The sequence below is a fragment of the Narcine bancroftii genome, chromosome 4, assembly GCF_036971445.1.
Source record: "Narcine bancroftii isolate sNarBan1 chromosome 4, sNarBan1.hap1, whole genome shotgun sequence".
Taxonomy (NCBI): domain Eukaryota; kingdom Metazoa; phylum Chordata; class Chondrichthyes; order Torpediniformes; family Narcinidae; genus Narcine; species Narcine bancroftii.
The window spans coordinates 87,560,847-87,579,693 of NC_091472.1; the positions used below are offsets into that span (position 1 = coordinate 87,560,847).

Here is an 18,847-nt window from a genome sequence, read left to right on the forward strand (position 1 = left end):
ATGCCTTTATGTTTAAAAAGTGCGGCCCAGACATTTCAACACCTAATGAACAGAGTTACCTGAAGCCTGAATTTCATTTTTGTTTATTTGGACAACATCCTTATCCCTAGTCACTCTCAGCACCAGCACCGGGCCCATCTCTGTCAACTATGTCAGCAGCTAGATTACCATGGGTTAATGATCAACATGGCCAAATGCCAAATCAATTTCCTTGGCCACTGCATCAGTCAGCACAGAGCGGTTCCACTTCCTTCCAAGGTCGAGGCCATTTGCAAATTTCCAAGACCCTCTACCATTAAAGGCCTGCAGAAGTTTGTTGGCATGATTAACTTTTACCATCGTTTCATGCCAGCTGCAGCCAAAGTTATGCAGCCACTTTTCAAATTCTTGACCGGACGTCCCAAGGAACTGAAATGCAATGACGAGGCCGCGACCGGATTCGAGACTGAGAGCCACTATGCTCGTGCACCCGAGGGTTGAAGTGCCCACAGCTCTGATGATGGATATGTCAGACACTGCAATGGGTGGGGTCCAGGAGCAGCTCATCAACGGCATCTGGAAACCCCTAGCTTTCTTTAGTCGTCATTTGAGACAACCGGAGCAAAAGTACAGTGCTTTTGACGGGGAGCTCCTTGCCCTCTGCTTGGCCATACGGCATTTTCGGTATTTCCTAGAGGGCAAAGGGTTCACTGTCTACACAGATCACAAGCCACTGATTTTCACCTTTGCCAAGATGCCAGATTCGTGGTCAGCACAACAACAACAACAACAACCATTCTCCTACATTTTGGAGTTTATAACTACGCTAAAACACATTGCCAGGAAGAACAATCTAGCCACCGACACACTATCACGCACCACCATCGCTTCCCTCAATTCGCCTGCTCGCAGTATAGATTACAAAGCTTTGGCAGCAGTTCAGCAGGAAGATGAAGAGATGGCTGTGTATTACACTGCTATATTGGGACTAAAATTGGAGGACATGCACTTTAGTCCAGCAAATGTGACATATCCACCAGCCAACCAAGACCCAATGTACCTGCTGCATGGCGACATTGAGTGTTTAACGCCATACACAGTTTGCCCCACCCTTCGATTAGGACGATAACAAGGCTCGTGGTGGGCAAATTCATGTAGCATGGCCTGCATAAGTAACATCGGAACATAGGAAGTAGGAACAGGAGTAGGCCAGAAATGGCCCATCGAGCCTGCTCTGCCATTCAATAAGATCATGGCTGATCTAATTTATGACCTAACTCCACCTACCTGCCTTCTCCCCATATCCCCTAATTCCTCTATCATGTAAAAATTTATCTAACCAAATTTAAAATACGTTTAATGAAGCAGCCTCAACCACTTCCCTGGTTAGAGAATTCCAAACATTCACTACTCTCTGGGAAAAACTATTTTTCCTCATCTCTGTCCTAAATCTACTCCCTCGAATCTTGAGACTGTATCCTCTCGTTTTAGTTTCCCCGGCCAGCTCAAAAAATCTTCTTACATCTATCCTATCCATACCCTTCATAATCCTATATGTTTCTATAAGATCTCCTCTCATTCTTCTGAACTCGAGCGAATACAGTCCTAGATGATTTAATCTTTCATCATAAGTCAACCCCTTCATCCCAGGGATCAACCTAGTAAACCTCCTCTGGACCGTCTCCAAAGCCAGTATTTCCTTCCTCAAATATGGAGACCAGAACTGGACACAGTACCCCAGGTGCGGTCTCACCAGTACCTTATACAGTTGCAACATTACCTCCCTACTCCTGAATTCAATTCCTCTAGCGATGAAGGCCAACATTCCATTTGCCTTCTTAATAACCTGCTGCACCTGCAACCTAACATTTTGCGATTCATGCACAAGCACTCCCAAGTCCCTCTGCACAACAGCATGCTGTAGTTGTAGTAGTCGGTCCTTGGGCAAGGATATGCATCCAGTGCCAGACCTTGAAAGTTCAGAACCACACCAAAGCCCAACTAGGTTTTTGCACCCATGCAGCACAGGTTTGATCACATCCACATGGATATTGTTGGCCCGTTTTCCCCAACCAAGAGCGCTACTCACCTCTTTACAATAGTAGACAGATTCATGAGATGGCCAGAGGTTGTCCTGCTCTCTGACTCCTCCATCTCAGCTTGAGCAAGAGCCCTCATTGCCAAATGGATAGCGCATTTCAGAGTACCCTTGCATATCTCCTTTGACACAAGAGCTCAATTTACATCTGGGTTATGGTCCACAATTGCACAGGACATGCAACTGCATTGGTCGATGGCCTATCATCCCCAGTCCATTGGCTTAGTTGAATGTTTTCACCATCATATGAAAACAGCTTTCAAGGCACGTCTTGAAGGACTGGATTGCATAGATGAACGGCCTTGGGTACATTTAGGTATCCATACTGCACTAAAGGAAAATCTAGCTACATCCTCTGTAGAATGGGTTTATGGAGCTCCCCTAATGGTCCTGGGGATTTCATTCCAGCAGCAGGTGGGCAGCAGGAATCTCCCACATGCTTGAGGGAGAAGGTGGGTACACTAGCGCCTATCCTGGCCACCCAGCATGGGTCTACAAATTCATACATTCCATCTGAACTCAAGGACTGCCTTTATGTATTCCTGCACAGGGATGAGGCACAGGATGTTGTTGCAATGGCCACATGAGGGTCCTTTCAAGGTGGTTCGGAATGACAGCTCCACGTTTGTTATAGACATTGGCAGCAGGCAAGAAACGGTTTTGGTAGATTGCCTTAAGCCGCCACGTGGACCTAGATCAGCCAGTATGGGTGGCATGTCCCCAACACAGGGGGCGTCCACTGGTCCGATCTAGAACTCCGGTTCTTCTTGTGTGGGGGGGGAGGTGTTGTGTAGCGAACTGCACCACTCCATAATCAAACCAGTGTCCGGGGGGGGGGGGGCACAAAGAACTCTAGGAGGCGTGCGACTTCAGAGGCGATAGCGCGCCAACTATAATTATTTAAACTCCTGCGAAGATTCCATTAAACAGCTCACAACTTCTGTTGTGTTTTATTCACTGCACCACTTGCTACAACATACTTGATTGTGACTGCGCTGTAACTTTATGTGCAAAACAATACCTTCATCAAAAACAAACATTTTACTTGAATTTCCACATTTACTTCTACCCTCATACAAGTAAAAATAAAGCAGCATTGACTGAGGGGGAAGGACAGTATTAAGAAGAAACAGAAGTTGATATCATCAGAAGATGTTGCAATCTCGCTGTTACAAATGGTGCATTCTCTCGGGAAACAGTGAACAACAACTACATTGTGATATATTTTTACATTTTGATGTCAGATGCTTGTCCAATTGATTTTGCACTCTGTTAATAATAGGTTGCCCTTAAAACGATCGGAAATGATTCACCGTTTCATTCTATTACTCCCAATTAATTGTCACTTGCCCTTGTGCAGTGTTCTTGAGGATATATGAAAGAATATTCAGACTGTCTATCGATTCAAGTCAAGTGTGGATTGTTTTTAGAGAAATTTGTGGAACATTCCCAGGTGCACGAACAGGCTGCAAGCTTGTGAATTACATGTGAAAATCTACACAAATCCTTCTCTTGTTCATAATAGTGGTGGTAGGAGTACTAACTGGTGTGGGATGTTGCATGGCTTACACAGCGGCTTATTGAAACTGCAGTTATGAAGCAAATGCCCTTAAGGGATGTAGAAGATGGGAGAACATGGGATAAGCTGTATCTACTTGACTACGAAAGCCTGGAGAAAATGGAAGAGACTAGTGGTATGATGTTATCCAAATTGGAGGCATTTTATGGTTCTAACTCCAATGGGGAATTGTGAGAATGATCCCAAGAGCTGCTTCAGCAAAATATAATAATCAGTGTTAACAATGGCTGGACAGAGATGAGACGTGAGAGAAGGGGGGGTGGGGGGGTGGTGTCTGCTAGAATACAAAGGAAGGACAGTTCCTGCAAGAGATTGGAGGCAAGGCCAACTTTATATATTAAAAAAAACTGCGAAGGAATGGGAACATGTGACAAAGCATCATACCAAATAAGGATAAGAATAAATAAAGATTTGGGGTCACAAAAATCATGGGAATGGGCGAAGTAAACAAGGCTTTAAGATGAGGAGAGGAACAGCTTTTGATAGGTTAAACTAACATATCAATTACTCAGTTAGCTAACCAATTAAATTAACAAAGGAGTGGTTATTAACACAAAGAAACATATTAAAAAAATGTTGTTGAATATCAGTGAGTGCGCCTTCTTTGAAGGGCATCCACTCTTGCAAGAACATCGAATTAAAAGGTTATATCACTTCACCTATTGACTCTGTGAAGTTATTTAATCAGTGAACTGTGTTTCTCACAATTCCCAGGTGCATGAACAGGCTGCAAGCTTGTGAATTACATGCGGAAATTTACACAAATCCTTCTCTTCAAACCTCCAACTCAGTCCCTTTCTTGTTAGCTAACAAAGATTTCTGGGCACCCATCAATTGCCTCCTAATGAAAGAAAATACCCACCCACCCTTCAATATCAATTGCAGCAAAATTCACCTGATTGAGACTGGGACGCTCCTCTATTTTGTGTTAAATGTGCCTATTATCACACTTTTCACAGGTCTTTGGCTTGGCTTCGCGGACGAAGATTTATGGAGGGGGTAAATGTCCACGTCAGCTGCAGGCTCATTTGTGGCTGACAAGTCCGATACGGGACAGGCAGACACAGTTGCAGCGGTTGCAGGGGAAAATTGGTTGGTTGGGGTTGGGTGTTGGGTTTTTCCTCCTTTGCCTTTTGTCAGTGAGGTGGGCTCTGCGGTCTTCTTCAAAGGAGGTTGCTGCCCGCCGAACTATGAGGCGCCAAGATGCACGGTTTGAGGCGATATCAGCCCACTGGCGGTGGTCAATGTGGCAGGCACCAAGAGATTTCTTTAGGCAGTCCTTGTATCTTTTCTTTGGTGCACCTCTGTCACGGTGGCCAGTGGAGAGCTCACCATATAACACGATCTTGGGAAGGCGATGGTCCTCCATTCTGGAGACGTGACCCACCCAGCGCAGCTGGATCTTCAGCAGCGTGGACTTGATGCTGTCGACCTCTGCCATCTCGAGTATTCATTCTTTATCTGCCACACAATCTAACTGAACCATTTCACCCAGGGGAGCCTACATCCAACTGTTTCCACCAGTTCCTGCCTCACGAAGCCATGACCAAAGGTACCAGTTGGCCCTTTCAAATTGCCCTGTAAACGGGGTTAACCAGGCAATTTACCTGGTTAACGACCCAAGGATCAGGCAATTTGAAAGGGCCTAACTGAGCAAGCCTGGTCTATAGATGACACTTTCCAGGTTCTAGTACTTCCTAATTTCAAAACGTGTCATCTTCAAAGAAACGCGAAGATGATATTCCAAATTACTATCTTATAATCCAATAAACCAAACTTTATAGATATAGCTTTATGGAGCTCTAAATCACTGATAAAACAGATAAACATTTTGCATGACTTCGCATTAAGATTTTTATTACGATGAATAAACAAAGCATATACTATATTTAAAAATAACAATATTCAATTTTAAAGAGAGATACAAGAAGAAATAAGTCAAAATAAGACAAATTCAAAAAAAATTATCTCAAGCTCATGTCTCCTTTATAGTTTGTTGAAGAATGAGATGCAAGCTCTTAGTCTGCACGGATATTACTAATAGTCACTACAGTAACACTACAATACTTTTTCTTAAAGAGATAAGCACAAAATTAACTAAGAAGCAAAAGCACAAGTTTTTAACCTTTACATGGTCAAAATTGACCCTGGTCCCAGACTTACCTCAGAGGCATCCTCCTCCACCAATTCGAAAGGACAAAATAGCTTACCCGGTAAATATGTTGATATCAGCGTTTATGTGCGAGCATCACCAAGGCAGCATGTTGGCGGGAAGTTTAATTGCAGTTGAAAGAAGTGCACATAAGCCAGCCTCCTACGTTTGTGACTGACCATCTTAGCCTGCCTATCCTTCTTGTCCTTCTCCATCCATCTCTTTATTTGCTTAGCATATATATACACTGTTGTTCCTCCACTGCTTGCCTCATACACCTGACAACAATGTTCAAAATACTTCCCTGCTTTGTTATTGCACCACATTGTTGCAGGTCCAGCATCCATACATCCCTCCTGTCCACCATGAGAACTGCACGATTTGACTTCCAATAGGACTTCAGGTGAGTCCGTGATGCATCATTTACCACGTTGTCGCAGGGGCAGGATCCCCCTTTAATTTGCAGGGTTATCGATTAAGTAGGTAGGTTTGCCTGCACTTTGGAAGGACTGGATGGTGGCAACTACCCGTTAACTTCACACGGGTCCTAGTAGGGTGACCTCGGTGCTGCAGTTTGAAAAGGCCTATTGATTAAAATCACCTGAACACATGACTAATCAAATGGTGCAAAAGGCGATGAGATATTTGCCACTGTGATCTCCTGAAACAATTCCTATCATCCCAAGAAGTTGGAGCAGAATCTCCAAGTTGTTTTACTCTTGAATTACATGTCTCTTTAAAAATCAGAACAGAGGGATCGAGGAATATAGATGTCTAGTACCTTGAAAGTGGAATCGCAGGTAGCTAGGGTGGTCAACTAGGCTTTCAGCACATTGGCCTTCATCAGTTAGAGTACTAAGTAGAGAAGTTGGAAGGTCATGTTGCAGTTGTATAGGACATTGGTGAAGCCCTAGTTTGAGTATTGTGTTCAGCTTTGGTCACTGTGCTGTAGGAAAGATGTTATCACGCTGGAGACGGTAAAAAGACTTACGAGGATGTCGCTATGACTCAGGGACCTGAGTTCTAGAGAAAGGTTGAGCAGGCTAGGGCTTTCTTCCAGTCAGCACAGGAGGATGAGAGTATTCAGAGGACATAGTTCAAAGTGAGGAAGCTAGGGAGATATATACATAACCATGAGGGGTAACTCTTTTACACAGAGGATGGAATGGAATGTGTGGGAGGTGGTTGCAATGCTTTTAAGAAAAAAATTGGACAGATGCATGGAATAGACAGGTTTAGAGGAATATGGTCCAAATGCAAGCAAGTGCATGGGTGGGACATTTTGGCCGTCAGGGCCAAATTGAGACAAAGGGCCTATTTACATATTGTATGACTCTATAAATATTGATCTAATTCTCTTTTAAAAATAAGTTTCCCACTCTCTTAGGGTATGGATATCAATTCTAAATCATTCTTTCATATTCTAGTTCCTTTCCCAATTATCCCAAATCCGTGTCTTCTGGCCAGTGACTCTTTGGACACTGAAAGGGGATTCTCATTCATAATTCTTTCTATCTCTGCCATATCTTCATTTGATTTTAACTTTGACAGAACCACCAAATTCTCCATTGAAAACATAATCCTGTCTTCCGGTAACCAATCTAGCATAGTTACTCAGAGTACTTTCCTATTTATCTACCTCCTTTATAATTCACTATTGTTCTTGACCTTCACTTGCTATTTTTATCAATAACTAAGCAAGCAATGCCATCTCCAGTTCAATAGTTGATCTCATTTCCTTTCAGTCAAGTCCAAACATCTAGACAAACTCTCCAGTCTTGTATCAAGTAAATGATGCATTGTTGGAATTACTTCCTTCAGATGAGTCATTAAACTACAGTCCTGGCTGCTCCCTGGCTAATTTTAGCATTACCAGAGAAATAATAAAAATGTTTGAGAAAGGGCATGGTTAGCCTAGTGGTTAGTGCATCACTTTTACAGTGCCAGCGATCTAGGTATGAATCCAACACTGTTAGGAGCTTGAACTTTCTTCCCGTGTCTGCGTGGGTTTCAAAAACATACTGAGGGTGTAGGTCAATTGGGTGGTGCAGGCTTGTGGGCCTAAAGGGCCTGTTACCATTTTGTATGCCTGAATTAAATTTTAGAAAATAATTTTCTGCAAAACTGGAGTTTTTTGAACAAAATATTCAAAAATATTAAGAAACTTCATAGATTAAAAAAAGGCCACCTTATATGGAGCAGTGAGCCAGTTACATACATCAAGCCTCTCTTCTCAGCAATTTAAGGGATGTCCCTGGGCACAATGGTGAGGCAAGAGATAATTGGAACAAACATCTGTATTGACATATGTGGCACCGCAAAGACTGAGAAACTCAGAGCACACCCAGCCAACCCATTGTTACACAGATCCTCACCAACCCTGACCTGCTTGTCCAAACCCATCCTGAGAGTTTCAAGAGCTTGTTCTACTTGCATTTCATTTTCCAATTAAATGTAATGCACAAAATTAATCATTCAAATCCAGATATAGCTTCCAGTAGAGCAGTATAGAAAGGGAGCTGGGATTGCAAAATCTCAAATCGTAAATTGTCCTTAAAATTGTATTTTACTTACTTTCTTGCCCTTTATCTTGTTTCCTCACCTTATTAATCTTGCCTTTCTTTCCTCTCGAGTTCTCTATTAGCTGAGCAACAAGACATTGTGTCAATTGGTCCGACACTCACTTGTGTAATGTTTAGTAATGTTTAGTACTGAGATTAGCGAATGGCAAGTTTGAATGCCAGCTCCCTGGGATAAGAGGTCACATAGCTGATTTTGATGGGCTGCCTCTAGCATGCAAAGATATATGCTGTATAGGCTGGCCTGCTCCTGAGAGCCTGCATGAAATGTCAATCAATATGGGTAATCGAGATTTAATTTTGCTTTGGGCTTCACTTAGAACCTGGAGTTTCTTCTTCCCAATTTAGAAGTGGTGGCCAGTTCCCTGACCACATATGTGGTGCATTCTTATGGCCATGCATAAACCTCACATTCATAAAATAATGTGGCTTTGCTCTCTTCTAACTGATCTCTCTTCTTAACTCTGTGCAACATTTTTATTACCGTTGACTGGCTGGATTGCATGCAAATGAACTTTCTCATGACACCTTTGTACACCGTCAATAAACATGAATGATAATGATTTCAACTTCCATTGCAACATAGGCAGGATCCACCAAAGTACGAGTTCTGCAGGCGTAGCTCCAATATGTGGGTTGCAAGTGTAGCTCTTTGACTTGTAAGCTCAGAGAACAGTCACAGTGGCTTTGGACACCACTACCTAAAAGATCTCTAAGGGTGTCACAACAATCCAGAATCCATCCTCCAACTTAGTACTGAGATTATTGAGAAGCTGCCCTTGAGTGTGGTGAATGCCCTTTGTCATCTGAAGGACCCTTGCTCTTCTCCCCAGGTTTGATTGCATGGAGGATAGATGGAGGCCAGGAATTCCATTCAAGATACTTGTTAAATGATTAATAGTATGAATCAGCCCCCACCCATTAGACCAGAAAGTTGAAACCAATATGGCCATCTCTCTTCCACTTCTACTCCCTTTTCTTCTCCATCTTCATCCTCTTCTACCTTCAAAGATGGAACTGTCAACTCTATGCTTTACTAGAAGAAACCAGCTGACTTCTTGATGCTCAATTACATCACAGACAACAGCACCCTCCTCAATTCATGTTCATCTCTGTGTCTGGACTTTGGATCAGTCTGAGGAGCCATTGAAACTCCAATGGTATCCAACAATGGATAACAAGCAAATCTGCACAGCTACCCCTATTTCCATTTAATTGCCAGTATACTTTTGTGTCAATGGGGATCTCTTCAAATGGCGAAGGCTGTGGAGTGGGAGGTGGTGGTCTTTCTGATATGTGCTTGCAATGCTGACAGAAGCTGGAAGTAAATTTGCACCCACAGGGCTGAGCAAATTCTGCTATTTGGCAGTTTCACTGTGATTATTCATCTGAGGACTAGAGAAAAAGCACAAGATAGTGACAAACTAAATGGCATATATCTTAAGTTTTGTCATTTTTAATTATTTTAACTAACTACAAAACATTGACCACTTCACAGTCTGACAAAAGGCAGTAGGAATTTCATTTTACATGCCATAATGACATTTCCAGAACAATTTTACTACTTGTTTTTACTTTCTTTACTACACAGCCCAAATATTTGCTCTGCATAGCTCTAAAACATAGGCAATATGTACTTTACAAAACACACAAGGTAATAACAAACAAAATACAATTTCTTTATAAAAACTACTTCGTATCTTTCATAAATATTCAGACCTATTTACACAACTGTTTCCATATTAGTGCAGTCTTACCCCACCAGATATAATCACCATTAACTGTATCTAAATCTTGTGGATATGTCTGACCACTCCCAGCATATTTTGCTTTAGCATTAAGTTGACATTTACCCCTAAAGAGTCAACTGTATACTCATTACAGAAATTGTTCATTTAGTAAATGCTTTGTCCTTAATTTACACCATGTTCAAAGTTTTGCTATTAGAACATGAAACATGGCACTACTGTAGACTTGTAGATATAACCAGGATTCAACTGTGTCCCAATACTGAGCATGCTTTGCTAAGTCAGCACTGCTGTGTGAAGATCATTTAGCAGAAGGGCTTAAAATTAATTTCATGCATATATATCATCACCTCAGTGCAAGGATAATTACAGTTACATACACCACAGTTCCTTGACATTAACTTAGAATGGTTCTGTGAAATAAATGTAAGACAACATTGTTTTAACTACATGTTTTTACCATCACAATACCCTAGGAACATGGCAATAGCTTTGTGTAATGACACCATTTTAAGGGACAATACTGTACTTTCTGCCATTTAAAAAATAGCCTTTCTTACCAAGCAAACTTTATTGATTTTTTTTTAAATCTTAAAATTGTTTGTAAGGGTCACTAGGGAGTTAAAGCAATGCATCCAACTCTATATACATCCTTTGGAACAAGGTTTATCTAGAAATAAATAATTGCATGTAGTCTGGTTAAAATATGACAAGCTACACAGGGCAACATTTACACTGGGTCTGATATGTGCATGTGTGCAAACCTAATTAGTAAATACCACAATAAAATCAAGATGTACGCTGCTCAACAGTGCTGGGGAGTGTTGTACTTCCTGCATAACTTAGCCACTTCCCAGCATTTTTGTTGCACGTTGGTTGGCTTCATCAATCCTGGTTTTATTGGACTCAGCCTAAAATGTAATAACAAGAAAAATAAATGCACACATTATTTTCATAGAGGAAGAAAATCAAACACAAATGTACATAATGCTTACTTAAAGAGCTAGCTGAATTGCATGCTACTGATACAAAATACTATTAATTCTCAATCTTGTGTCAATGCTTTCAAATCTTGTGCAGCAAAACCATTCAGAAGAGAAGTATGCTTTGAGCAATTCATTTTTTTATATCAATTTCCACATTGCAGGGTTCATGAAGAATAGATCTGTGTCAAAATAAATGCTTCAGCATATACCTGATTTCCCAGCAATCATCAGAAATAAAATTTTGTACAGTATTAATAGAATATAAACACTTATAATGCCAATACAAGGTAGGTCACAGAGATTCAGGGTATTGGAGTATGATTTCAAGAGTAAATCTTCCCCAGACCAAGGGGGACATGATGTTTCATTATTTCCAGGAAAAAAACCCTTTGCTTTCAGGAAGGAAACATCTGCACATATCAAGCTGCCAACCCTTCAGGATATCCCTGAAATCATGAGAACATAAGAAAAAGGAGCTATCTGGCCATCGAGCCTGCTCTGCCATCCAATGAGATCATGGCTGATCTGATGACAGGCTCATCTCCATCTACCTGCCTTTTCCGCATATCCTTTAATTCCCATACTTTGTAAAAATCTATCCAACTTTGTCTTAAATATATTGACTGAGATAGCCTCCACTGCTTCAATGGGGAGTGGATTCCATAGATTCATCACCTGTGAAAAACAGTTCCTCCTCATCTCCATCCTAACTACCCTGGATCTTAAGGCTATGTCCCTTAGTTCTAGGCCACCTAAATTGCCTCATATTGATCTTCTGGACACTAATGAGTAATGTGGTGAAAAGGGCACAGAGGATTTCAACACTGTTCTCTCTCTTTAAAGAATTCGCAAAATCAGAAGTGGAGGAGGCAGCTTGATTGAATAGGGTGCTTAATCATTTCATAAAATGAGATTTCTGGTCGTGATGAAGATCTTTATATCCTCACCAGCAACGGAGAGGACCCAGAGCACTAGAGAGAGGCTAAAGCTGTAACTTTGTTCAAGAACAGAGAAAAAAGATCATCCAGAAAATTATAAACCAATTAGCCTCACTTCAGTATTTGGGAAACTATTGGAAAAATATTTAAGCACATTTATAAAGTCATAGTCAGATTAAGGACTGTTAGTGTGACTTTGTGCAGGTCAGGTCACTTCTTACAAATCTAACAGTTTTTTGAGGAAGTGACAAAGGTGGTTGATGAGGGAAAGGCAGTGGGTTGATGAGGGAAGGGCAGTGGGTTGATGAGGGAAGGGCAGTGGGTTGATGAGGGAAGGGCAGTGGGTTGATGAGGGAAGGGCAGTGGGTTGATGAGGGAAAGGCAGTGGGTTGATGAGGGAAGGGCAGTGGGTTGATGAGGGAAGGGCAGTGGGTTGATGAGGGAAGGGCAGTGGGTTGATGAGGGAAGGGCAGTGGGTTGATGAGGGAAAGGCAGTGGGTTGATGAGGGAAGGGCAGTGGGTTGATGAGGGAAAGGCAGTGGGTTGATGAGGGAAGGGCAGTGGGTTGATGAGGGAAAGGCAGTGGGTTGATGAGGGAAGGGCAGTGGGTTGATGAGGGAAAGGCAGTGGGTTGATGAGGAAAAGGCAGTGGGTTGATGAGGGAAAAGCAGTGGGTTGATGAGGGAAAGGCAGTGGGTTGATGAGGGAAGGGCAGTGGGTTGATGAGGGAAGGGCAGTGGGTTGATGAGGGAAAGGCAGTGGGTTGATGAGGGAAAGGCAGTGGGTTGATGAGGGAAAGGCAGTGGGTTGATGAGGGAAAGGCAGTGGGTTGATGAGGGAAAGGCAGTGGGTTGATGAGGGAAAGGCAGTGGGTTGATGAGGGAAAGGCAGTGGGTTGATGAGGGAAGGGCAGTGGGTTGATGAGGGAAAGGCAGTGGGTTGATGAGGGAAGGGCAGTGGGTTGATGAGGGAAGGGCAGTGGGTTGATGAGGGAAAGGCAGTGGGTTGATGAGGGAAAGGACGTGGGTTGATGAGGGAAAGGCAGTGGGTTGATGAGGGAAAGGCAGTGGGTTGATGAGGGAAAGGCAGTGGGTTGATGAGGGAAAGGCAGTGGGTTGATGAGGGAAAGGCAGTGGGTTGATGAGGGAAGGGCAGTGGGTTGATGAGGGAAAGGCAGTGGGTTGATGAGGGAAGGGCAGTGGGTTGATGAGGGAAGGGCAGTGGGTTGATGAGGGAAAGGCAGTGGGTTGATGAGGGAAAGGCAGTGGGTTGATGAGGGAAAGGCAGTGGGTTGATGAGGGAAAGGCAGTGGGTTGATGAGGGAAGGGCAGTGGGTTGATGAGGGAAAGGCAGTGGGTTGATGAGGGAAGGGCAGTGGGTTGATGAGGGAAAGGCAGTGGGTTGATGAGGGAAGGGCAGTGGGTTGATGAGGGAAGGGCAGTGGGTTGATGAGGGAAAGGCAGTGGGTTGATGAGGGAAAGGCAGTGGGTGCTGTCCACGTGGACTTTAGTAAGGAATCTGGCAAGGTCTTTTATCATTTGATGATTTAAAAAGTACAGGTGTTTGAGGTGGGTGGGATTTTGAATTAATATTTCTCATCAGTCTTTACTGTGGAGGAGCTCATGGAAGCCAAGGAATTGGAGGAAACAAGTGGTGAGGGGTACTGAACCATATAAAAAGTAGCAGGGAGGAGGTTTCAGCTGGCTTGGGGCATATTCAAATGGAAAAATACTCAGGGTCAGATGGTGTATCGTCGCACCTTGTGAGAATGTAGGAAGAAATTGTCCAGAAGGTTCTGCAAGAGGATCTAAGCCAGATGGGAAACTGGGCTAAGGAATGACCCTTGCTGAGATACTTTCATCATCTTTTAGCCTTGGGTGAAGTGTTGGAAGACTAGAGGGTAGCTAAAGTTTTGCCATTATTTAAAAAGGGCAGCAAGGAGAAGCAGGGTAAATACAGGCTAGTGAGCTGGATATCAGTGACTAGAAAGTTGCTGGTGGAGATCTGAGAGATCAGATCTACCAGCACTTGGATGGAGAGGAACTCATTGGAGGTAGAGCGCCTGGAGTTGTGCATGGCAGATCATGTCTCATAATTCTGACAGAGGTTTTGGATGGGGTGACCAGGAGGCCTGATGAGGGCAGGGCAATGGATGTCCACATGGCATATTAGTCTGGAAAGCTAAATCAAATGGAATCCAAGGATTAGAGGCCTTTGATCAGTGGTGTGCCACAAGGGATGGTAACGGGACAGCTGCTCTTTGTCATCTGTCATGAGGATAGTACAAGTTCCAGAGACCAACAGGATGGCAAATCTGTTACTGTTGTTCAAAAAAGGCTGTATGGGTAATTCAGGTAAATACAGACCTGTTCGTCTGATGATAGTGAAAGGGAGAATGCTAGAGAGGATTCTGGGAGATAGAATCTTCTTACATTTGGATGGCTGGAGGAAAATTAGGGAGAGACGATATGGATTTGTGCGTGGGAAATTGAGTCTCACAAACATGATAGTATTTTTCAAAGAGTAACAAAGAATGTTGATGAAGGCAAGGAAGTTGATGTAATTTACATGGATTTTAGTGAAGCATTTGATGAGGTCCCAAGTTGCAGGTTAGAGCACATAGGAGAGGAAGCCAACTAGCCAAATAGATTTTAAAAATTGGCTCAGTAATGAGAGTCCGAGGACTGTAACCAGTGGAGTATCTCAGTGTTCAGTAACTAGACCCTTGCTTTTAGTAAGATAATATATATATATATATATATAGAGAGAGAGAGAGAGAGAGAGAGAGAGAGAGAGAGAGAGAGAGAGAGTGAGTGCACGTGTGCGCACGCGCTATAATATATTACAAATCTATGGTATGGTGAAGAAGGTTTCTTGGGTTTGCAGTGGTATCTAGATCAGATGGGGAACTGAGGATTAAAGAATGATAGATGCAGTTCAACTTGGAGAAGTGCAAGATGCTGCATTTGCTTTAATCGAACTAGGGAAGGACCTACTATGTCGCCTTTAATAAAAATGTTGGGACATCATGTTGAAGTTATCAAGACATTGGTGAGGCCACGCTTCGAATATTGTGTGAAGTTTTGGTCACCTCACTATAAGAAGGATATTATAATGTTAGAAAGGGTGCAGAAGAGGTTTACAACGTTGTTGCCAGGATTGGGGAAGTTAAATTACCATGAGAGACTGGAAAAAATACTATGTCTGTTTTCCTCATAGTGTAAAGCAGCTGAGAAGGGATCTTGTTGAAGTCTATAAAATCATGAGGGGCATGGCTAAAGCAAATAGCGACAGTTTGTTTCCTAGAGTGGGAAAATCAAAGATGAAAGGACACAAGGTAATGGGGATGGGATTTTGGAGGAATGCGAGGCAGCAATTCACTGAGAAGGTGGTGGGCCTATGGAATGAGCTGTCAGATAAATTGGTGGAGGTGGGTACATTAGCTTCCTTGTAAAAAAAAACAGGTAACTACATGGATGGGAAGGAAATGTTGGGGAATGGGCCTAATGTGGGGTTAAAGCAGGAGGGCATGTTGTTTGACAAGGACATGGTGGGTCTGTGGGCCTTTTTCTGTGCTGTAGGACTCTCTAATTATATTAACAATTTGGTTGGCAATGTAGTTAATTTGATTAGTAAATTTGCAGATGACACTAATTTGATTGTAGTGTAAATTAAGGAAGAATATCTAAGTTGAGGATCAATTGGGAAGATGTGTCAAGAGGTGGCAAATGGTATTTAATTCTGGGAAGTGTGCACTTTAGTCAGACTTACATGGTGAATATTTCATTGTACAAGGTACTGGTGAGACCACACTGTGTGCAGTTCCGGTCACCCAGTTCTAGTAAGGATATCAATATGTTGGAAGGGGTGCAGAGGAGACTCACTGGGATGTTGCTTGGTATGGAGGGCTTGAGTTATAGGGAGAGGTTGGATAGGCTGGATCTTATTCCCCTGAGCAAAGATGATCTTGTAGATGTTTACAAAATTATGAGATACAGTTTTGAAATGCTCAATGGGGTATGATCAATGAAATGCTCCCTAGTAGATTATTTTAGGGCAAAGGTTAGGTGAAAGGGGAAATATTTATGAGAGACTTGATAGGCATTTTTTCCCCACTCAGAGGGTGGTCTGTATCTGGAATGCGCTGGCAGATGAAGTGAGCAAAATAACAACAATTAAAAGACATTTGGACAGGTTTATGGATAAAAGGAGCTTTGAGGGATACAGTGCAGGCAAAGGGTCTGTTCTACACTGTATGATTCTATGGGATCCATGCAGAATTGGTGTGGATACAGAAGTGGGAGGCTGATAGAAGACAGGATGGTGATGGAAGAGTGTCATTCTGGCTGGAGGCTCATGACCAGCAGTGCACTGCTGGGATCAGTTTTGGGACCCCTGTTGTTTATGAAATATATAACTGACTAGGATGAAAAAGCAGGTGAGTGGGTTAGTAAGTTTACAGATGATACAAAGATTGGTGGAGTTGTGGACAGTGTAGAGGACGATTAAAGAATACAACAGGATGTATATCAGTTACATATGAGGGTGGAGAAATGGCAGATGGAATTTAATCTGGACAAGTGTGAGATGTGGCACTTTTGGAGGTCAAATGTATATTGTTAATGGCAGGATTCTTAAAAACATTGTGCAGAGGGATCTGGGAGTTCAGATCCATGGATCCTTGAAAGTGGCCACTGTGGTGAACTGCTGAACTATATAGTATTCCTGATTACCTGGCTCCGTCCCATCCTGTGACTGTACCTGCGGCCCCTCCTTCTTTTGACCTTGTATAAAGCCTCCATCACCCTGACCCTTCCTCAGAAAGCCTGGATCATGGCACAAGATGAGGCACTTGTCCATTGTGAATAAAAGCCTGTAGATCAGTAACTCAGTGTGAGCATCTCAAGTGATTTACTGTGCGTCAGCCACACAAGTAGATAGGGTGATAAACGAGGCATTTGGTATGCATTGAGTGGGGCACTGAGTATAAAAGTAAGGAGGGCATCTTGCAGCTATATAAAACTTTGGCCAGGCTACAATTGGAAATACTGTCTCCAGTTCTGATTGCCACACTACAGGAAGGATGTGGAGGCTTTGAAAAGGGTACAGCTTTACCAGGATGTTGCCTGACTTTGAGGGTATGAGCTATGAGGAGAGATTGGACAAATGTGGATTGTTTTCTTTGGAGTATTGGAGGCTGAGGAGAGACCTGATGAAAGTATATGAAGTAATTCAAGGCATTGATATGGTAGACAGTTAAAATCTGTGACAAACAAAAAGCGTCACATTCTAGAGGACATGTTAGATGAGGGAGAGTTTTTAAAGGAGATGTGCGGGTAATTTTTTTTACACAGAGAGTGGTAGGTGCCTGGTGTAGGGTGGGCTGCCAGATGTAGTGGTGGAATCAGGGCCTCTAGGTGAACACATGAATAAGATAGGGATGGAGAGATATCCATCATGTGCAAGCTCGAGTGGATCTAAACTATAGTGAATCTGCAGAGTCTTTCCACATTCAACTCAGGAATTGATTGAGAACATTCACACTGCAGTCCATGAAAACTAAGTATTTCCTTATAGATCAAACCTACAGAGTCTCGGACAACCCTTGTACAATGGAGAAAGACTTCCTTCTTTTTGTTGTCACCAGTCCTTAGCAGTAAAGGTCAATGTACCATTAATCTATACAGTTGTTTTCTGTACCTCATTTCTTGTATTTCATTAACTCATTCAGCAGGATGATTCAATATGATTTTTATTTGCTTCTTTAAAAAGCTGACAAAAGTCTGATCTGAACTAGTGAAGGGTGGGTAGGGTGGAGGGATTCCAGAGTACTCAAATTATCACAATATTTCTTGTTAACAGTCTGTGAAGGTGACGGTTGTGCTGTGAAATTGTGCAAGGTCCACGTGGATTTCCTGCTTGTGCTTGCAATAATATTTTACCAAGGGACGATCACGGGCAGCATGTTTGATAGTGGATAGTGCAACGCTGTTACCGCACCAGTGACCCAGGTTCAAATCCGGCACTGTCTGTAAGGATTTTGTACATTCTCCCTATGACCTGCATGGACTTCTCCTAGGCACTCCAGTTTCCTCTCACCCTTCGGGGTTGGTAGGTTAATTGGGTGTTATTGGGCAGCATTTTTTTTTTAAAGACATACAGCATGGTAACAGGCCGTTTTGGCCAATGAGTCTGTGCCACTCAGTTTAAACCCATTAACCTACACCACCAGTATGTTTTATGAATGGTAGGAGGAAACCGGAGCCCCCGGAGAAAACCCACGCAGACACTGGAAGAATGTACAAACTCCTTACAGACAGCGTGGGATTCAAACCCCGGTCTGGTCCTGATCGCTGGTGCTGTAAGGGTGTTGTGCTAACTGCTACGCCAACCATGTGGCATGGTGCAGAAGGGCCTTCTACCATGTTGTATCATTAGAATGAAAAATAGGTAAAGTTATGTTTAGTTATTTAGTTCTTGATCTGAAGTCTAACTGTGCAATTGTATCGCTGGATAGAGAAACATTGAAAATAGGTGTAGGAATAGGCCATTTGGCCCTTCAAGCTTACAACACCATTCATTTTGATCATGGAGGACTAATCATGGGAAAAGTTCCTGAGTTAACACAACAATCTTTCATGTCATGTTATTCTGATCATTGTTGAAAATACAAAGCTATGGGTAATATTGCCAGCTATTGAAATGTCAAATGTTGAAAATACTCAGCAAGGAAAAGTAGAGAATGTTCATCTGAATGTACGCTGAACTATTGCTCCTTCTTCACCCAT

General features: G+C 42.7%; 1 protein-coding gene across 2 annotated transcripts in view; it reads right to left on the minus strand.

Annotated features, from left to right (window-relative positions):
* Window positions 1-9,939: 9,939 nt before the first annotated feature.
* The window catches only part of LOC138759890 (synaptosomal-associated protein 25), an 81,813-nt gene continuing 72,905 nt past the window's right edge, over window positions 9,940-18,847 (minus strand). For both annotated transcript variants that reach the window (XM_069930402.1, XM_069930403.1), the window contains exon 7: window positions 9,940-11,046. In XM_069930402.1, coding sequence (XP_069786503.1) covers window positions 10,978-11,046 — 69 coding nt within the window. In that variant the 3' untranslated portion in view covers window positions 9,940-10,977. The remainder of the gene's footprint in view (window positions 11,047-18,847) is intronic.